Below are 21,617 nucleotides of genomic sequence, written 5' to 3'. Positions count from 1 at the left end.
CTATTTACAAAAGCCATCTTATTACATACTATCCACAACCCTGACCTAGGAAACCCAGTGATCTGTTTAAGAAAGCAAGTACTAGCAGCTTTTTTTTAAAGCAGCAATCCAGTAAATCTTAAGATAACAGAAGCTTTGTTTGCAAGGGAGAAAGCAAAACATGGCCTCAGCCCTAAATGTCTCACAGGTGGAAACAGCTAGCATACAGAGGAGTTATTCCTAATCTGCTGACTGGTGGAGCAGTTGCCAAATTGCTACAGGACCAGGCAATGCAAAAAGACAGTTGGACTGCAGAATGGAAAAAGATGGAATGCTTCCACTGAAACAAGTTCAATGCATGTTTTAAGGTCAACATGCATCTTCCCCCCAATGGCAGCACAAAGCCTATAAAGCTTTATAGCCATTATTCTGTATTTCTAGGTTTACCTGAAGCATTCCATCTAAGCACACTCTTCCTCAGCTTTTTTAAAGGAATCAGTATTGTTTCAGAACTCATTGATAACAGATAATTTTGGGGGTGAGGCGAGGAAGATAGTGAGAGGGTAGATCCTGTAGGAAAATAGGGGCTGAGTCTTTAGAATTATATTTTCATCAAGATTTTTCTACCCAGAGAGTTGAAATGAAAAGGGAATACTTAAGCTCATTTATGCTGGATCCTTTTGTTAAACACATTAGATCTTTTGTCCTTAGAAGGCAGGAAAAAAGCTCGTGACCTCTTTAGTGAGATAAATATGCATTTGGCCTTGTCTACCTCTAATTTTCACAATTACACTTTGAAACCTACAATCGAATGCAGCAAACTCTTAGTTACTTGGGCAAAGAAATCTCTCTTTAAACTGGGTGATGTGTCACTGTCTAGTTGCCTTTAGACAGCTGTTCATTTAATGAATGTTAGTCACCTAATTCCAGGATCTATACATTCCTATTGTATTTAGAATCTTGTAACTTACATAATAAAAAACCCACCATACTTGTTCACTGAAATTTTAAGGCTACAGGAAGAAAGTTTCACATAGGTGCAACAAAACATTTAAAGTTCTGAAGAGAAATTTGCAATTTTGAGTATTTATACTTGTGGTTCAGACAAATGCCCAGGTGTTTTTTGTTCATTTTATATTTCATATCATTTTCTATTTAAAAGCACCCTAATTAGAGAAATTAATAACAATGATAAAATGTTTAAAGCTGCATATCCTACTTTTTTTTTTTAAGTATTCATGGACTGGAGAGGTTTGCTCACTTTGAAATGTTTTAACTTTTGATTCCTTCTTTGCTCGTGGCCTCTACTTACTGAGGTATAACTGAGACGCTGCCAGATGTATCTAGGTAGATCTAATCTGCTATCACTCTTTCTCCAACAAAACTGTGGTACTTTTATTTGCCACTGCAAATACAAGTTTCCAGTGTTTTATACTGAAGAGAAAGGACACAGTTGCAGTTTTCTTTCTTTGCCCCATTTACATGTGCATCTTTCCTCAGGAACATCCATGCAGCCGCAGATGACCCTCTGTGAGCCTGACAAACAATAGGCGGTAATTACAGAAACAGCTCAAATGGAGAAATGTGCCAATTCCCTATTTTCAGAAGTTCACATACTCCACAGATATTCTTCACTTATGCCTTTCCCAGTTAAAAGCATCTCCCACACTCTTTCAGTTATGTGCCTGTGATCCTAGGATTTAAGTTGCCTTAGCACTTACCTATGACAATTAATATAAAGCACAATTTTGAAGAAAACAAAATGAGTACCCTCTTAGTTCCAAAGGAATAATTTGTGTCAAATTGCCTTATTAAAAATAGACACACTGAATGAAGTAGTATGATATCTTTATGTTCTACTCAATATTCTTGACATTTTATGAGACAAGGGGACTATGGTATTGCAGGTTTAGAAATCAAGAGCTAGAAACCCTTTAGAAATAGTGTTATGAAACTGTACTATAAACACAAGTTCTAAAGAGCATATGCTTCATTATAATGCCCTCATATTGTATACATGTGACTAAATATAGAATACCTCCTCCTTGGATCGTGTGGGCAGTGGCTTGGAAGCCCTGTGTGCAACCTTGTTTGTAAAACTAAGAACCTGTAAGACTTAGTTATGAAATGGTATATATTTCCAGGTATTTTTGTGAAAAAATTTTTATAACTGTACAATAAAACCTAGCTGCAAGTAACTAGCTCTGAGTTATTATTTAAAGAAAGCAAATGCTTTTTAACTAAGTAGACTTGCTTTTTAACATAAATGATTTCAACATTTTCTTGACAACGAATATAAAGAGAGTTGTTGTTAAGTGCCATCGAGTCGTAGATGACTTATAGCGACCCTATGAATGAAAAGCCTGAGCACTGTTCATAGAGTTTCCGAAGGCATGCCATTTCAAAAGAGGATGCCACTCCTGCTTCCAGGCTTGTTTTAATCAGGAAGCTCCAGCAAACACTGTCCACCATGGGTAACCATTATCACTTTTGGCACATCAGTGTCACAGTGTTCAGCTTCACAGCAACTATGAGATACCACTGTATAGCAATGCACAGACCACCTAGAAGAATGTTTGACAGAAAAACAATTTGAACCAGGCCTGAGGGCCACAGTTTAAAATCACCCATCTTGGGCTCGGTAACATATTATAACAAAGTGAGTAAAAATCAATATATACAAATAAATTTCCTGACTCCTTCTGGTCCAATTTAGCTGCTATGAAAATAGAAATGTGAACGTGTCCATTATCATGGCATCTTTATTTGAAATATGTTCTGTGAATTTTTGGAAGACTTAACATATTCTGCATCTCAACTCAAGAACTAAGAAACAGCAACTGACCTGGTGAATGGCAGTTTGCTCACTTGTGAACAGGAAACAATCGCTGATGTCCTTTTTAGTACCTTTGATTTGTGTTACTATCAACTTGAAAGTCTCTTAGTATTTACAGGTTTGGGATAAAGGAGAAACTATTCAAGTTATAAAATGATCAGGTGACTAAGATTCTTACCTATGCTTAAGGTTCCTTAAATAACACCTACTGTCAATACAAATCACTAATGTCATTTATATTTTGAATAAACTCCTCTTCCCTCCTCTTGATTTTTTTTTAAATTTAAAAAAAAATTTATTATTTGTGTGTGTATGTGCCATCAAATTGGATCTGACTGGTACAGGAGCAAATTGCCCCTCCTTCTCTAGCAGTGCATCCGTTGGATTCGAACCTTGTACCTCCGGGATTGCAGTGCAGCTTCTTGCCACTACGCCACCAGAGCTCCCTTGCCCCCACTAGATTTGAACCTTCTGTGAGAACAATTAACATAGCACACAAGTTTGAGGTAAATTGCAGTAAGTAAAGTTTATCAGACACTGGAGTTTCCAAATACCTTATTCTGCCAGATGAACACAATTATAAATAAAAAGCAACAGTGTTTCCTACAGGATGGAATTATTATTATTTTGTTGTTGTTACTGATTGCTGTCGAGTCAAGCACGACTCATAGGGACTCTATGAACAAAAGACCTACCTATCACCTTATGACTTTAGGAAAAGAAAAAAAGAGACAACTTTATAAATTTTTTTTTTCTTGGATTTCTAATGTTATATAAAAAATACTTCTACTTGTTTGGAATAGATGTTATACATGGAGAGAATTCTCTGAAGCATTAACAAAGAATTGTTTTTCAGGGTTTATAATTTTTTTAAATCTACATATATATGCATCTACTTAATAAACATGTAAGTCACTACCCAAAGGCAAAGCACAAAGTTCCTATTTCAATTAGATATATTAACTGAAGAGAATCATTAAAGACCTTTCCATTTTCCCCCTCTTCTAATACACAGATTGGTAAATGTTTTCTGTCAAGGGTTAAAAAGTAAACAGGCTTTGCAGGCCACATGATCCCCTTTGTAACCATCTACCTCTGCCAGGGTAGCATGAAAAGTTGTTGTTGTGTACCTTCAAGTTAGAAGTGACTCACAGCTAACGCTCCGGCGAGTTTTCAGAGGTAGTAAATCACATGGGAGCTGCTAGTGGATTCAAACTGTGTGCCTTTGGGTTTGGCAGCACAACCCCTCACCACTAAGCCACCAGAGCTCTCGAACATGAAGAGAGTCATGAGTAATATGAAAAAAAAAAAGGGGGGGGGAGATTACAGCTATGTTCCAAAAAAACAATTTCTGTATGCTGAAATTTGAATTTTATATAATTTGTATGTAGCATGAAATAAATGACGCCCATCCCCACAATCATTTTAAAATTAAGAAACCATTCTTAGTTTACAGGCTGTATAAAATAAAGCAAGCCGTATTTGTCATCACCATATTTGTCGTCATGCTCCAAACTAGCAGCTTTTTAAAAGAACAGTCACTTCAAAATTTCAGATCATTGCTTCCCAGGGATTGAAAATAATTATTCACATCTTCATCAGTAACATCTTTTAGATCAGCTGGTTTCCACTTCGGATTTGGGTCTTTTTCTATTAAAACTGTCAAGACATAGATGTGAACACATTTCTTTGTGTTATTATCAGATTTTCATTATTGAATCAATCCATATGTTTCGTTATGTTGTGCAAAATAAGGCTGCTATGAGTAAGAACCAATTCAACAGCGACTAAACTAACCATCACCACCTTGTATTAGGTATGTTGACTTCAAAGTACTTTCCCCTCTATAAATTTTTAAATTTTATACATGTTCAATTTTTCTTCTAAAATAAATCCCAAGATACCTGGATTCCTAGATAGCAATATACTGATGAAGACTAGTGTAGATAGCTTCCAATCTAAGCATGATATCTCTAGCTTTAACAAAGCTTACTAAATTAATCCTGAATTATTAGTGATTTAACTATTAAACATATTTTCCTCCTTAAAATAGTAAGTGGCACCCCAATGGTAGAAAACAGTTAAAAACCAGACTTGGTGTGGCTTAAAGGGGAATGCAGTCAAAGGTGGCAGGCCCAGATCTGCTTTCACAATCTCTATACATTGCATTTGGAAGCAGTGTCTGGAGTGAGAGAATATTTGTCTGCCTGCTTCAGTGTGGATACTACAGGTCTGCTGAATCCTGTGGTGTGAACAGGATTAAAATTAAATGCCAGACCACCTCAAGTTATCACAAAACCTCTCCCTCTCCTATTTCTGTGTGGTCATCACTTAATGTAGCCAGAGCAACATTAGGAATTCTGAGGCAATCTTCAACTCTCTTAAATAGGAGGGAGAGTATCAATTTCCTGGTTGTGATTCTAGGGAAGATGGAAAAAGGGTACGCAGAATCTCTCACATTTTACAAAGGCATGTGAGTCTACAATTACTTCTAAATAAATAGGTCTTGATTTTGTACTGTTTTTACATAAAAAGGAACAGCATATAGTTGGTATGGTTCAGGTAGGGAATTTCAATTATGCTCAAAATATGCTTAAATCTTGTGAAGAATGAAAATACATAACAATATAAATTTTACAGACAGCCCCAAAAACCCAATTTAGCACAAAAGACTAAAATGTTAAGAGGCTTAGGAACTAAAAAGGAAGACTGCCTTACGAGGTAAGATGGTTTCCATCACTGGACATTTTCAATGTTTGGCTGCCTGACGGGCTTCCAGTATCAAATCAGTGGTGGCATTAAACCCTGATGTTCTGATCCCTCAAATCTGAGTTTTATCTTCCTTAGAAAAGATAAAGAACAATCCTAGGGTATTCTCTGCACAAACACCTCTTCTTCTTTAAACCTTCTGGTCACAATTATGTCCCTTCCTGTGATTCCACTAAAGTTTAAAAAAAAAATTAGTCAAACTCTGTTACTTTAATTTAAACAAACTCTTTTTTCCTTCTCCTAGAAGTGATGTCATTTATGTCCCCTACAATACACACAACTCAGATTTTTCAGAAGGTCTCATGAGAGACCCACACAAATTCCATTTGGAAGCGGAGTCCCCGTAGCTCTGCAGAGATAATCCATTTACGTGTTATCAGGAAGAATTTGTAATAGCCATTTCCCTAATATGCTAACATATTTTATCTAATTTACAAAGCATAACAGACATTTGATTATGCAAGAACGCTGAACATTTTTAATCAGAAATTATGTAGCTTTCTGAATAAAGAGGCTAAACGGAAAGATTAAGCAATATATTTTCTTCATTAAAAGTGACTTGATAAAAAGCACCTGCTTTATCAATCAGGACTTTGCTGCTTTGATGAAGCTTTCGACCTTTTCCCCCCCTTAAAATAACAGACAATATTCATCTGAAAGTAATATTTTTGTTTGTTTACAAATAGCTATAATAATGTATAGTAAAGATTTGAGTATTTTTTCTTTAACTCAAGTAGTAACTTCCTAAAATCAGAGGCCTAAGCTCAGATGATGCACATTCAAGCAAGAATTTGTAGAGAATTAGTGGGGAAAAGCATTTTACTTCATTTCAATAAAATACACAGCTGTGGCCTCTAAATGAACTCCATGTCATCTTAAAAGGTTTGAGAACAGTGCTACTTCTGATGACTCTATCACGTAAGAAATTAAGAATTCTAAAACAATGGTGACTGGTTATTATCAAAGCTTAGATTATGGGGAACACAAATTTTTTTTTATTATTGTAAAAACAGCATATTTAATGCCCATATTCTAACTGATGAAAATATAATAAATTCAGACAGAAACACCTCATTTTATACTACTGAAATAATAGCTATTGTTTATACAAATAAGAAATTATAAATAAAAAGGAATTATTGTATTTCTGCTTTTAAACAAATCATTCCCTCCATTTGCTCTTTTTGAATATGCTGACTTTGGACATGGTAAGCAAAAATGCAAAATACTAGTAAGAACATTAGCAGATGGTACAAATTATGCCACATGGTTTTTAAACAGATTTAAGTGCTCTGATGCAGGAAAGAAGGTGGTGGTAAGGTCTGGCTGCTGATTTTGTCTGATAGTACAAAAGAGGGAAGGACTTGAGGGATATTTCCCCCCCCCAATGGAATGTTCAAAGCTTCAGCAACAAAATTAGTTTACTTATCAAAGGCAGTCCATGTGACTTTAGGAAAAGGATTGCCTCCTACCTGTAGAGATTTTACCATTTTTTGGTTTTCACATTACCAACAGGGATATAAACAGAGATCAGTCTTTGAAACTAATACTGTCTAAACATGAATTTTTATGAAATCCTTACAAAATTAAATGTTCAATGCAACTATCATTTCTAATTAAGAGGATATAAGTATTCTTTTTGTAATAGTACAAGGGAAACTGAGTTACTGACACTTACCTGCTCTAACGCCTTCATGAAAATCATGGCCTCTCTGAAAGAAAATCAAGAGTAAGGGGCATAAGTTCCAACCATCTTTGTTCCTAGGGTTCTTTACCCCGCCTACCTCAGACTATGGTCACAATCTGAACTATGACGTTCACTGGACCACATTTTTTTTTTAGGATTTTTTTTTTAAACAAAAACTTCCTTCATTGATATACAATTCCCCCATCCCATTCCCCCCACCCCCCAACCGGAGTACACTTCTCTATGCAACCTTAATTCTGGATTCCTGTGCTAACCATAATAATCATATATCGCCTCTAATCTGTTCTTTCCCTCATCTGGATACATAATTTATCCAGTTTTTTCTCAATCTTACCCCAACCCTGATGTCAGACCCATTCTACAACAGTGGCACCATGCAGTATTTGTCCCTTTGTGACTGAGATATTTCACTCAGCATAATGTCCTCCAGGGTCACCCACTTTGAATAATATTGCATGAGGTCAATGTCATATTCCATTGTGTGAATATACCACAGCTTCTCTATCCATTCATTTGTTGATGGGCACTTAGGTTGCTTCCAACTCTTTGCTATTATAAACAAATGCGATAAACATGGGTGTGCATATATCTGCTGGGATGGCAGTTATGGTCTGGGGTATATTCCCAGTAATGTAATTGCTGGGTCAAATGGTATCTCTATTTGCAATTTTTTGAGAAAGCGCCAGACCACTTTCCACAATGGTTGCACCATTTTACACTCCCACCAACAGTGAATAAGAGTTCCAGTTTCTCCACATCCTCGCCAGCATATGTTGCTTGCTGCTCTGTTAAATTTTGCTATTCTTACTAGGGTGAGATGATATCTCATAGTTGTTTTGATTTGCATTGCTCTTAGAGCTAAGGATTTTGAACATTTCTTCATGTGCTTGAGAAGACGATGGCCTGAATGGGGTAAAATTTAGTCCTCTAACTGACATCGCTGCTCCTCAAAAATTTGAAAAGGTCCCTGACTGCTGACTTTGCAAGTGCAGTACATCTCCTCTGCATAGCAGGAGTTTGAAAATACTATGGCTTGAGTCAGATGTGTCTGTTCTCAAGGTGACATCCTTGCTTCTTAGCTTTTTAAAAAGGTCACTGGAAAGAGATCTGCCCATTTGAATATATTGTTTGTTTGATTATACTCTACTCTCAATAAATTATCAGTTAATAATCTATGTTATTTTAAAATAGAGAAGCCCTCAAACACAGACACCCCTGTCTTTTTACCACTAAATTTAAAGCCCACCTGCATCTATTTGCACCTGGCTTCCTTTTCATTACAGAAGCCAAAGAAATCATCTCCATTTGTAACATCAGTTCTCCCCAATATTCTCACATGTATCCCCTCTTGACTTCTCAAAGACTGTGTAATTCTCTTTTCATGACATCAGTAGAAGTAGTATATCTTAGTGCTAAGTGCAATCAAACTCCCTAGGTTCATATCTTGGTCCAACTATGTATTAAGTACAGCACTTTGGGCTAGCCAATTCTCCAAACTTCAGTTCCCTGAAACACCAGTATCTATACATGCATCACAAGATAATTTTAATCCACATCCCAGACAGTACGTATCTACCATTTAGTAATTGTTGAGTAAACATTAATCACCAACATACTTTCTTCTCTATTGCATAATTCCTAATCATTTGTGAACATGTTCTAACACCTTCCATTTTACAAAGTAATAAAAGAAATCTCAAATAATTCCATAGTTCTAGTTTTCTATCTGATATCTGTTTCAAGAAGAAAGAGTCATGTACAGACATTCTCAATGTCTTCACATCCCATTTACTCAGTTCCTCTTCAATTAGTTGTTGTTAGGTACCACTGAAGAGATTTCAACTCACAGCAACCCTAGAAACAATGGTACTGAATCTTGCCCTATCTTGAGTCATCCTTATGATCTGTGATATGCTCAAGGCAACTGTTACAGTCACTGTGTCAATCTATCTCATTAAGAGTCTTTCTCTGCCCCTCCTCCTTTCCCAGCATGATGTATTCTTCCAAGGACTGGTCTCTCCTGACATGATGCCCAAAGTAATTGAGATGAAGTTTCACCATTCTTTCCTCTAAGGAGCACCCTTGTAACACTTTCTCTAAGATAACCTGGTTCATTCCTTTAGCATTTCATGGGGTATTCAATTCTCTTCCCAACACAACTCAAAGGCATTGATTCTTCGGTCAACTTTTTTCACTGTCCAACTTTCAGAGGCAGAGGAAGCAATTAAAAATACCATGGCTTGGATCAGTAGGCGCACCTTAGTCTTTAAAATTATATCCTTGCTCTTTAGCACTTTGGAGGAGTCCTTGATAGCAAATTTGTCAATTAAACACATCTTTTGATTTCTGTTGATCTGTCATAATCTCTCAGGCACCATCTCCTCTATTCTAACCACACTGTTTCCTGGCCTCCTAGAATCAGAAGACACGCTTTCAACTCAGTACCCACAGTTCCCTTTGTCTGGAGTACTCTTCCTCACTTCTTCCAGGTCTTCACTTGACCATCTCAGTGTGGCCTTCCTGATCATCCTGTCTACAGTTTAACCCTCTGTCCCTACAAATTTCATATTCTATTTACTCTTTCACCTTAGGACTTATAATTCATATACCATATATTTTATGCATTGATCTTATTTATGGCATGTCTTCCCACCATAAAGTACCAAGAATGTAGGAGTTTCTGGGCTTTTTCCTATGCATTCCCAATAACCCAGCAGTTCCCTGTACATGCTATTTTTTTTTAGTAAGTAATTAAAGCCTCAAAGTCTTAAAAAGCAATTAGTGCTAATGCCCCAGACCTCAACCCCTAGCCTCAGCCTCTTTGCTTCAATTGCTAAATACATTATTTCCCTCACATCCATCCAGAACTATCAAGCCTATCTTCTACATCTGTCTCAAATCTATTTCTTCTATTTTCACCATAGTCTAAAGTGTTATTATTTCCCATTCTGATTATTGCAATAAACTTTTCTCTGATCTCTGCATCTATTATGAGCCTCTCTATCTCTATTTCTGTATCTTTTTAAAAGCAAACAGATCAAATTTAAAATCCTGGCTTAAACCTTGAGAGGCTTATCAGCATTTTTATTTCTCATCCTTGGGGTTACATATGAGGTGACACCTCTGAGATAGTTTCCTTGGCTTACTTTTCAAATTAAGTTTCTCTCCCTTCCACAAACATGCCTATCCCTGTGTAATTTTCTTCTAATACCAATTCCAAACATATGCTTTAGATAACTTCCACAATGTGTAATTGTTTTACTAATTCTTTGTCATTTCTGGATGCTGTAATTTCCATGAAATAAGCAGTGCATCTTCTGATTAAGTGTAATAAATACTTAGCATAGTGCCTGACATAAACTATTATTTTTGCTGACAGGCTGAAGAAAGGAGGGAGTCAATCAAGGTAGAGCACATATGTATTCTGAAAAATATGTACTGTGTAAAATACACAGGGTAGTCAGGACCACAGGCCATGGAGTGACACAGCTTTGTGCCACAAGCCACTCACTAGCCTGTTCTCAGCCATTCACTATCAGCACTCTCAGACTTCTCTATACCATTTTCCTCATCTGTAAGAGGAGATAGTAACAGTACCAATCTTTCTAGAATAAGATTTAATTAAAAGAATGCATGCAAAGTTCTTTGCATACTACCCACGATGTAATAAACCTTAGCTCCTATTTTCATTCTCTGAGGAGTGATTTTAAAAATAACCAATGGAATTTTCATCCTGGCTAAATTAACTATTTTGACTATTTTAATAACTACTTTGAAGGCATTAAAGCCCAATAGGCATATATTATTTTCTGGTAATTATATAAAAATATTCCTCTTAGGTTATAAATGGATCAAATTAGGTAAATGTATTCATTCCATAAATTATTTCTTAAGAATCTTCTGAACATTAACACCAAAGGGATAATTCTACCCTTAAAGAGTTTATTATCTGGAAGAAATTGATGGCTCAAATTTTTTCATGAAAATAACACTGCATGTGACTACTGTTTAAATTATATACAATGGTACCTTAAATGTTAATCTATTGATTAAAACATTTAAAATAACTCCCTCTTGTCCTTTATTGTCTGCCAAGTACTACACAGAGCATTTTGTACTAGATTGAGTGCTACTTTTAATATATATCATTTTACATTATGACGGAATTCAGATTCAGTGAGTTTCTGCATCTTGCCCAAGATCACAATGACCATGCCTGAATCATGGTTGTCTATTTTAAACTTCTGGTGAGATTTAAGGGCTTTTAATACAGATTTATAAGCAAATGCAAAAAGAACAAACAGATATATCTTGGAAAAAGTGCAGCCAGAGTGCTCCGTGAAGGCAAAGATGGCAAACCTTCATCTCTCATACTTTAGACATGTTACTATGAGAGGCTATCCCGTGGAATGGGACATCATGCTTGGAAAGTTAACAGGGTCAGATAAAGAGAGGAAGACCCTCAGATGGACTGACACAGTGACTGCAGCACTGGGCTCAAGTGTATCAGAGATGATAAGGATGACACAGGATAGGGCAGGAATCAGGGGTGTTGTTCATAAGGTTTCTGAGTCATAGTCAACAGCACCTAACAACAATAATATGCAAATGTAATTACTTGATTCATTAAAGGCTACTACTAATCTGGGGAACATATTTCCACACACGTAAAGTTAGCTCACTTGTGACAAAAGATCTTTGTGCAGTTTTGCACTATTTCTCTAACTAGAAAATAACTAGAAAAATAGCACTTGAAAAAATTCTTACCATACAAGCTTGACTTAAGCGATATTCCATAATTAACACTTCTGGCAATGTCTTTGAAGATCCTTCTTTGAGTTGCCTTAGAGTGATCTTGAGGGATGTTGGAGACATTCTTTTCAAAATCTATAGGGGTAATAAATGTACTAGTTTTAATCCAAGAGTTACAAATTTTTCTATACAAATCTCATTGTGTGAGATTTATTTATGAGAGTTTGACTTATGAAAACACTTCTTACCAGTATTTTCATAAGTCAAAGTCTCATAAAAGACCTCAAGGTTAGACTTGACTAAGCATAAAAAATGTTTCTAATTTGTTACAAAAACAAAACAGAGCATTCTACAAGTGGCATAAATTCTTCAGGTTATCATTTAAAGGGAGTTCTGGGAGTAGGCAAGGACTTGGCTCCCAAGCAAAAGGGAGATGGTGCAAATTCATCAGTTACTCAGTCGGAGAAAGATGAGCATTGTCCTCTCATGTGGTTTACTGACTCGGGAGAATCCACTGAAGGGTGAACTACAAGTCAGTTCTGGCTTGTTGGCACATAATAACAAGATAATTTAAAGAGTGAAAAATAAATCTGCAATTATAGCCTGCTTGGCAGGACTTAGGATCCCAAGTAGGTATGCAAATAGCAATTATATTTTAATTAAATTAATATCTATCTTGCAAACTAACAAATCATGAAAAAAATTTCACTATACAACACAAAGGACGGGAGGGAACAGAAAAATCCAGTATCTCCCTTCCCATGTTATGAGTCTAGAGTTACCTGAACCTGTATCTTCATCCATAATTAATTCCATTTACTTTGGAAGAAAAAGGAGACAAAAATTCAAGTTATGGTAACACACTCTTACATGTTTGTTGTTGTGTACCAAAGAGTTGGGACTGAATCATTGCTGATCTTCCAGCAGGTTTTCAGAAGCAATTAATAGCACAGGAGGAGGTTGCCCATCCTTCTCCCGAGGAGCAGCTGGTGGCCTTGAACTGCGAGCTTGCAGGATTGCAACGCAGCTTCTTGCCAGTAGGCCACCAGAGCTCCCTACACGCTTCTATAGCATTTTGTAAAAAACTTTTAACGACTTCTACATATACAATCCGGTTAATATTTTTAAAGCGGTGCAATCATTCCTATTCTCCTTTCCTGGGGTGTTCCTTGCTAAAGCATTTAAATAAGAATTTCAGACTTGACTCCTCGGTTACAGTATTATGGCGCACCTTTCTGAATTTAAAGATGCTACTGTCAATGTTCAAATTCCTGTATAAGATTGTGACCAAACGGCTGCAGTGGAGGCCCATAGCATGCTGTGTACACATAGTATATACCCTATAATTACGACAGATAAGTTTCCAGGCTCTCTTTACTGTTGAATGACTATCTTGAGGGTTTAAACTTGACTTTTTGAGTCCAAAGAAATCCTTAGAGCAGTTAACATTTTTAACAGTGAAATATTAAAATTTCATGACTAGGAGTCAGCCAAAGATGGCTCCTACCACTACTTTTACTAAATATTTTAACAGAGGTCCTAGGCAGCACAGGAAGCTGGCAAGAATAAGGTGGGGTAACCGCCATCCAAGCAGATATATGCACACCCAGGTTTATTGTGGCTTTGTTCACAACAGCAAGGAGCTGGAAGCAACCTAAGTGCCCATCAACAAATGAATGGATAGAGAAGCTGTGGTATATTCACACAATGGAATAAAACATTGCATTGAAAAACAAGGAACTCATGCAATATTATTCAAAATGGGTGACCCTGGAGGACACTATGCTGCGTGAAATATCTCAGTCACAAAAGGACAAACACTGTATAATGCCACTGCTGTAGAATGGGACTGACATCAGGGTTGGGGAAAGAATGAGAAAAACTGGATAAATTATGTATACTGCATTGAAATAGAAGACGGAGAGAACAGTTTAAAAGCAATATATTATAGGGTTTTATGATTATCGTAAGAATCCAGAATGAAGGTTGCAGAGTAGAGTATACTCAGGGTGGGGTTAGGGGGTGTGGGAGGATTATATGAAGGAATTTTTCTTTTACTTCTCAAAGAGAAGAGCAAACTGGCGGTGGGGGGGAGGGGAGAAAATGCAACAACGAATGAATGGAAATCCAAAATCTCTGTAAATGTTCATTAAAATTAATTTTAAAAAAAGAACAAGATGGGGAAGAATAAATAAATAAGGATACAGAAGAAAAGAAAGGAAGGAAGCAAAAAAGATGAACAACATCACTGTATACAGAAAACCCAAAGTTGTAAACTATCAAAATGAGCACAGCAAAGTCACTGGATAGATCAATATACAAAATTTAATCTCACATTTTATCTCTATATATCAATAAATAGAGAATGGACTTTTAAAATTATGTAACTTATAATTACATAAAAAATATTAACTTTGTAGGAATAAATCTACTGAAAGATATGCATCATTAAGAGACACTAAAGATGACTTAAATATATGGAAAAAGATGCTGCATTGATGGATGGAAGACTTAATGTTTGCTTTCCTTTTGGAAAGTACTAGACAGAGGGTGTTGGCATGATCAGCCCCAATAAAAAACTTAACTAGAGCTGCTATGAAGGTTCCATAGTAGATAATTTTTCATCAAGTATTTTCTTAACTCTTTAAAAAGGTTTTAAATTTGTTTCCATACAATAACTTTTTTACATTGTGTTTCACTCACATATATTGTGTTTTATACAATCTTTCGTTTATATTGTGTTTCATGCAGTTATACACATATTTCATAGATCAGTCACATAGTGATCTATGTTTATTTTCACCCAGTCTCTTCAAGTCCCTTTTGCTGGAGTAACTGAACACATTTTACATAACTTCACAAGGAATCCTGGAAGCACAGCCTAGTTTCCTGTAGACTTCATCCCATGCACTGTCCTTTTGCTGATTTTGCTTTGTATTCTGTCACAACAATAAATCCAAGTCAGGAATACTGTGATATGGGAACCTCACAAGCCCTCTTTGGAGAGCCTGGAAGTGGCCTTGGGAACCCACAGAATAGAAAGCAATGGCCTACTGTCTTTTACCTTCTAATGTTCTTGAGAAATGTGAAGTCTTAGTGTGACACATTTTGTTCTCTGAAAGCCTAATGGGGTACTCAACCATTTCTTAAATAGAAGCATAAAAGAAACAAGCGGGAAGCGGGAAGATGGATTACATCCAAACTATTTCTGTTCATAAAATGACACCATGAAGAGAGAGAAATAAATGAAGTTCTATATTCAACAAAGAGTTCACATTCAAGAAATATAAACTATTTCCACATACTAATGACACTAAAGATTTAACAGGCACTTCACAAGCAAGCACATCTACAGGGCTAACAAATACTTACAATGAAGGGACAGCAAAAACCCCATTTTTTTTATAAACCCCCATTAATGCCAGAAGCAGAAGCAGGCCATAAAAATTCTTAGCTTAAGGCAAACACAAATGCCCTGGGTAAAGCCTTGTCTGTCCTTGCAAAGTAAAGAATTAACTAGTGTCTACGTGACACAAAAGGAGTAAAGGTGGGCAAAGTAGCCAGCCTGTCAAAAGCCGGCCCACATGACTGATCCCCCGACACACCAACCATGATCTCAATCTCCCTGCCCCGACGGGGCACTCAGAAAAGCTAGAAAAGCAATTGGGACGGGGGACTTGGGGCTTCTTTCCACCGCCACCAACTTGCGGAGGGAGAAAGTCTCCACATGTGGAATTAATAAACGGTCTTGAAAATTTCAAATGTGTGACTGGATCTCCTTTGAGGGGCATTTCGTGGGCAGAACAACAATAGTGCTCAATTTCATTTCTCATCATGGAAATGTTAAGTGAGGAGTTGCACTGCCAACCCCAAGAGAGACACTTCAAATCCCCCAGGTGCTCGATGAGAAAGATGAGCAATTTTTCCTGTGCAGTCTACTGACTCTGAAAACCCACTGGAAGGTATGCTATGAGTCAGTCCCAACTCAGTGGCACATAACAATAATAATGCTATTTTATACGCACTGTCATCATGAAACTCTGGTGGCTTAGTGATAAAGAACTGCCAACCCAGGGTATACACCAGCTGCTCCATAGGAGAAAGATGGTCAATCTTCTCCATTGGAATTTACTATTTCTGAAAATGTGCTGGAGAGCTAGCTATGGGTCAGTTCTGACCTGATAGTCCACAACAACAACAATAACCACTGTTCCTCAGTTTATTTCAACTCACTGTAAACCTCCACATGGAATTCAGAGGCTGTAAATCTTAATGGGAAGATGAGTGCCATCTTTCTTCAAGGGAGTTTGGTGAATTCGAAGTAGTGACCTTCTGGGTTACTCACCCAACACCAGGCTCCTTTCATACTCACCAAAGTGACTAAAAGGAGAAAAGAAATATCCAATGGTAGTGAGAATGCAGAGCAAGCAGAATTTTCATTGCAAACTTTTGGCTGACACAGCAGTGCAGTACAATTCCAGAGTACATAATTGTAGAAAACGTGTATTGTATGTTACAGAAAGACACACAGAACGAGTTCATAGTAGCATTATTTTTAACAGCCTAAAACTGAAAGAAAGCAGTGGTAAATGTCAACCAACAGCTAAGGTGCATAAAAAAACCATAATATGTTCACACAGTGGAATATTCTGCAGCAATGAAAATGACTAAACTTCTGCTATGCACAATGTGGATGTTGCATAACACAAACACAATGTTATGTGAAAAAAAGCTAGAGCCCTAACGTGTCCACCTAAATAGAACTCAAACGTTGTTAAAAGTCAATATAAAAAAAAAATTTGAAAAGTCAATATAATGGCTAAGCCAGGAGGAAGGTAGTAATTGAGAAGGGAGACTTGGGGAACACTGATTTATCACTGATTAACTCTGGGTGTTGGTTTTGTTCAAGTTGTGAAAATAACTTGAACTATATATGTAAGCTTTCTGTAATTTTCTGTATGTTATACTTCAAAAAAATAAGTTTCTGGAATAAACACATGCACACACTGTGGAGTTTATCTTTCAATATGACTTTTACTAGCTATTTAATTTTGTTTTGTAGATGGACAGGAATACAGAAATGGTGTATGGTAGTCTATCCACAGGGGGATTTTGGTCCGTCTCAACAATCTACAAGGTAATTGGTTAGAATTGCCAACAAAGTGAATAGCTCTAGCCAGAGACAGGTCTTCTGGTGCCACTGAAGAGAAAGCAAGACAATATAGGATCCCATTCTTGCTCCAGCTACACCTACAGCAGCAACACTTATGGCTGAACTGCAGACCTGACATGAGATGGACCTCGGAAGGTGGGAATGGAAAGCCAATACTGGCAAGATTGAGAACTTTGTTGGACAAGTAGGGATGGCAGAAGCCAACAATGACAAGACTAAGAACGTGGGAAGATGGCCCAAAGCCTCAAGGTTCAAGTCTGAAGTGTCTATGTGTAAATTTCAGGAGCCAACTTGACTATATTTTGTTATTAATCTGGATTATCACCTTTTGACTTCCCCATTATGGTCTGTGTGGTCTGTGAGCTATTGCATTGGATCTTGGACCTAGCAAAGCAGTAAAATTGGTGTTGAGATGAGTAGAAAGAGGTACAGGAGCATGGAGGACCTCATGGGAACTGGTTTTGTGTTACTGATGCTGTTGATGGGGAAAATTACCCTTGGTGAAGTTGGTAAAGGTCAGATATGGCTGCCCCACATGGCCCTTGCTCTTTTTATACACACGTAATAGAAAGAGAGAGAAAGAAAGCTCATGGAATATGAACTCTTTAGGTAAACAGAAATCCTCTCAGAATCTAGCCCAATTATCTTTTTGGCTTTATTTTCTGAAACTTGACTCCTTGTTCTCTGCTCTGCATCCTCCAGCAATGTTCTTTGAGCATACAAAGTTTGTACTCTCTGGAATATCCTAAGTCATTGCGTAAACTCTCACTAAGGTTTTAAGATGCTGAGCAGATGGCATTTCCTCTATGAAGCCTCCTACCACCCCTCCATAATTTCTGGACACCTACAGTAATGTTTTCAAGCTTCTATCTATCCACTCACCTATCCATCCATTTATCCATCCATCCTTATCCAACCACTATGTGAAATGTATGTCAGCACCTAGAGATACAGGATTGAGCAAGCTTCTAGGGAGTTAACAAGCTGCCCTAGATTGCACTCAATAAAGCAAAAGACAGAAGAGGCAGAGAGAAAAAGACACATACTGGGATAAACACAAGCAAACAGAGGTAAAGTCTTTTGTAGAATAACACTATAATTTTATGATATTTTACAATATTACACCTAAAGATCACAGGTTGCATGGATTGAAGCTGTCAGGCTTACATAGGAAATATCTCTTAGTAGTTATCCTCAGGGTTGGATGAAATAAGTGAAGGCAAAATTTCATTCACAGTGACAAATCATTTGTTATTTTAAAATCAACCTTCATAAATCACCACTGTATAATACTTGTTAAATATGTCTCTGGCTTTTAACTAGTTTCAGTCAACTGCTGTTAAGAATTACATCCTGGCATGAATTTTAGTAATATATTTCTACTATTGTTCACGTTTAAGTACTTAATATCTGAAAATTTTTTCCAGAGGTGGTCGGATTGACAATAAACTAATACAAATATAAGCATAAAAGCCTAAATTAGAACAAGTCAAAGTTATCTTTCATTGATAAAGTGCGATTTCAAAGCAGTACATTTTTAAATGTATCTGCATTGGTAATATTTCTATGTAAAGACTAAATAGGCTTTTACTTAAAGAAATAGCCTCGTATTTCTTTTTTCCTATCTACAATAAAAGACTCGGAGGCAGTCAAGATGAATGCTTTCTGCAATCTGATCTTGGACACTTCCAGTCATTTCTTAAAAGCATTTACAACTTAAGATGAAAAAAACATGGCCTAGCGATGCAAGTACTATGATGTTATGATAGCCTAAAAGCTAATGAATGTGTCTCCAGGTCAGTAAGGTTCATCAACAGATAGGAAAATGGCTTTTTCTCCCTGTCTGCATAAATGGATATATATCCTCCCCTAAAATTTATTGTCCTCTCTTCCCAATGACTTAACATATCCTTCAACGTGACCGTTACAGTGCTTTTATTAATAGTACTAAGTTATCTTCAGCAAAAATAATGCATATTATAGTTCTACAGGTCCAAGTTTTTCTTTTAGTGACATGTATATAATTTTCTTTGTTTAAATAATCACCATTACTTACTAATGAGAAATTCACTCATTTGATTGTACAGTTCTGTACCTTCTGAAAATGTATATTGTCACATTAAGTACCACTACTATCAAGATAAAGAATATTCCCATCAGCCCAGAGAGTTCTTTGCTCAACTCTACTCCATTAACAACTGATCTGCTTTCTATACCTCTGGTTTGGCCTCTTCTAGAATTTCACAAAAATAAAATCATGCAGTCTGTGTACAGTTGTTTTTTTCCCCTTTTCCTCTCACAAGCATGATAACATTTGAGAATCATCTACAAAACTGCATGTATCGGTAGTGTTCCTTCTAGCTTATAATCCCAAACCTCTGCCCTTGTGTCTGTTCTGGCTGACAGCCACCCTTTGTTGGATTTCCCAAGCTACAAATTGTAATAGGCAGAGATGGCCCATCTTTCGCTCAAGCAGCTGCTGGAATAGTGAAGCCAACAGAGAAGTGCAGCCTCTGAGTTAGCAGTGCAACTCACTATGAACTATGCTGCCAGAGCTTGCCTCTTATGGCTTACAGAAGTATTCTATATTACAATCTCTTTATTTGTTCAGTAGTAAAGAAACTGGGTTGTTTCCAGTTTGGACTAACATAAATAAAGCGACTATGAGTATTGAATACAAGCATTTCTGTGGACATATGATCTAATTTTTCATGTGTATATAGCTTGTGGTGTTGTTTGTTAGGTGTCATCAAGTTGAATATGACTCACAGACATCCTATTCAGAACAAATCTAAACTTTGTCCTATCCTATGCCATTATGTCACTTCCTGACACATTAGAGCCCACTGCAGCAGTCCCCATGTCAATCCACCTGGTCTTCACCTTCTTCCTTTCCAAGCATCATATTCCTCTCCAAGGAACAGCCCCTCCTAGCAACATGCCCAAAGTATGTGAGGTGAAGCTTCATCATCCTTGCCTCCAGAGAGCACTCTTGCTGCACCCTCTCCAAGACATATTTATTTGTTCTTCTGGCAGTCCACAGGATGTTCAATGTTCTTCTTCAACACCACAGTTCAAAGGCATGAATTCTTCTTCTGTTATCCCTATTCATTGTCCAGCTCTCAGATGTATAGCAAGAGATTGGAAAGTCCATGGCCTGAATCAGGCATACCTTAGTCCTGAAACTGACATCATTACTCCTCAATAGTTTGAAGAGGTCCCTAACTACAGTCTTTCTCAGTGCAAAGTGTCTCCATATTTCCTGACTGCTGGTACCAACAGTGTTAACTGTGGATCCAAGTAAGATGAAGCTGTTGACAGTTTCAATCTCTTCTCCCTCTATCATGATGTTGTTTATCGGTCCAGTGGTAAGAATCTTTGTTTTCTTGATATTGAGATGCAATCCATATTGAAAGCTGCATTCTTTGATCTTTGTAACAAGTGCTCATGTCCTCCCTGCTATAAGCAAGCAAGGCTGTGTCATCCGCATAACATAGGTAACTGCTGAGTCTCCCTCTAATCCTGATGTCACCCTTCTTAAGAGACCAGATTCTCAAATAATTTGCTGAGCATACAGATTGTATGCTCATGTATGAAGAGAGAATACAACACTGACACACACCCTTCTTAATTTTTAACCATGCAGTGTTCCCCTGCTCTGTTCACACAACAGCCTCATGTGTAAGTTTCACATGAGCACAATTAAGTGCTCCCCTTCTTCTCAATGTCAGCCACAATTTGTTATGATGCACATAGTCAAATGCCTTTGTGTAGTCAATAAAGCATAAATAGACATTGTTCTGGTTTTCTTTACTTTCAGCCAGGATCCATCTGACATCAACAGAGATATCCCTACCACCACAGCCTCTTCTAAATTCTACTTGAACTTCTGGGAACTCCCTATCTACGTACTGTTCAAGCCATTTTTAAATGATCTTCTCTGTTGTTTTGTGTGGGTGCATTATTAATGATATTGTTTCATAGTTTCCACATTCTGTTGGATCACCCTTCTTGGGAATGGGAACAAATATGGACCTCTTCCAATCTGTTGACCAGACACCTATCCTCCAAATTTCCTGGCATTGACTGGTGAGTGCATCCAAGCCTGCATCTGTTGATTGAAACAAGTCAATTGATATCCCATCAATTCCTGGGGCCTTATTTTAAGCCAATGCATTCAATGAAGCTTCCACTTCCTCATTCATTACCATTGGTTCCTGCTAATATGGTTGTTGTTGTTGTTAAGTGCCGTTGAGTCACAGGCAACTCATAGCGACCCTATGAAGGAGAGTCCTCAACACTTGGGTACCTTTCATCCTCTCTCCAGGTTCATAGGGTTTCCGGAGGCAAGCTATTATGGAAGTGGATGCCACTCCTCCTTCCACACTTGTTTAATTGGG

General features: G+C 37.2%; 1 protein-coding gene across 1 annotated transcript in view; it reads right to left on the bottom strand.

The window, feature by feature from the left end:
• Nucleotides 1-4,358: 4,358 nt before the first annotated feature.
• Nucleotides 4,359-21,617, bottom strand: part of HIBCH (3-hydroxyisobutyryl-CoA hydrolase) — a 74,659-nt gene continuing 57,400 nt past the window's right edge. The window contains exons 13-15 of the mRNA XM_006878935.1: nt 12,060-12,179; nt 7,263-7,296; nt 4,359-4,474 (exon numbers count right to left, since the gene is read on the bottom strand). Of these exons, the coding sequence (XP_006878997.1) occupies nt 4,359-4,474; nt 7,263-7,296; nt 12,060-12,179 (270 nt within the window). The remainder of the gene's footprint in view (nt 4,475-7,262; nt 7,297-12,059; nt 12,180-21,617) is intronic.

This window comes from Elephantulus edwardii, unplaced genomic scaffold (assembly GCF_000299155.1).
Source record: "Elephantulus edwardii isolate Elephantulus edwardi_28Jun2011 unplaced genomic scaffold, EleEdw1.0 scaffold00001, whole genome shotgun sequence".
NCBI lineage: Eukaryota > Metazoa > Chordata > Mammalia > Macroscelidea > Macroscelididae > Elephantulus > Elephantulus edwardii.
This window is presented reverse-complemented; position numbering and strand designations above follow the sequence as displayed.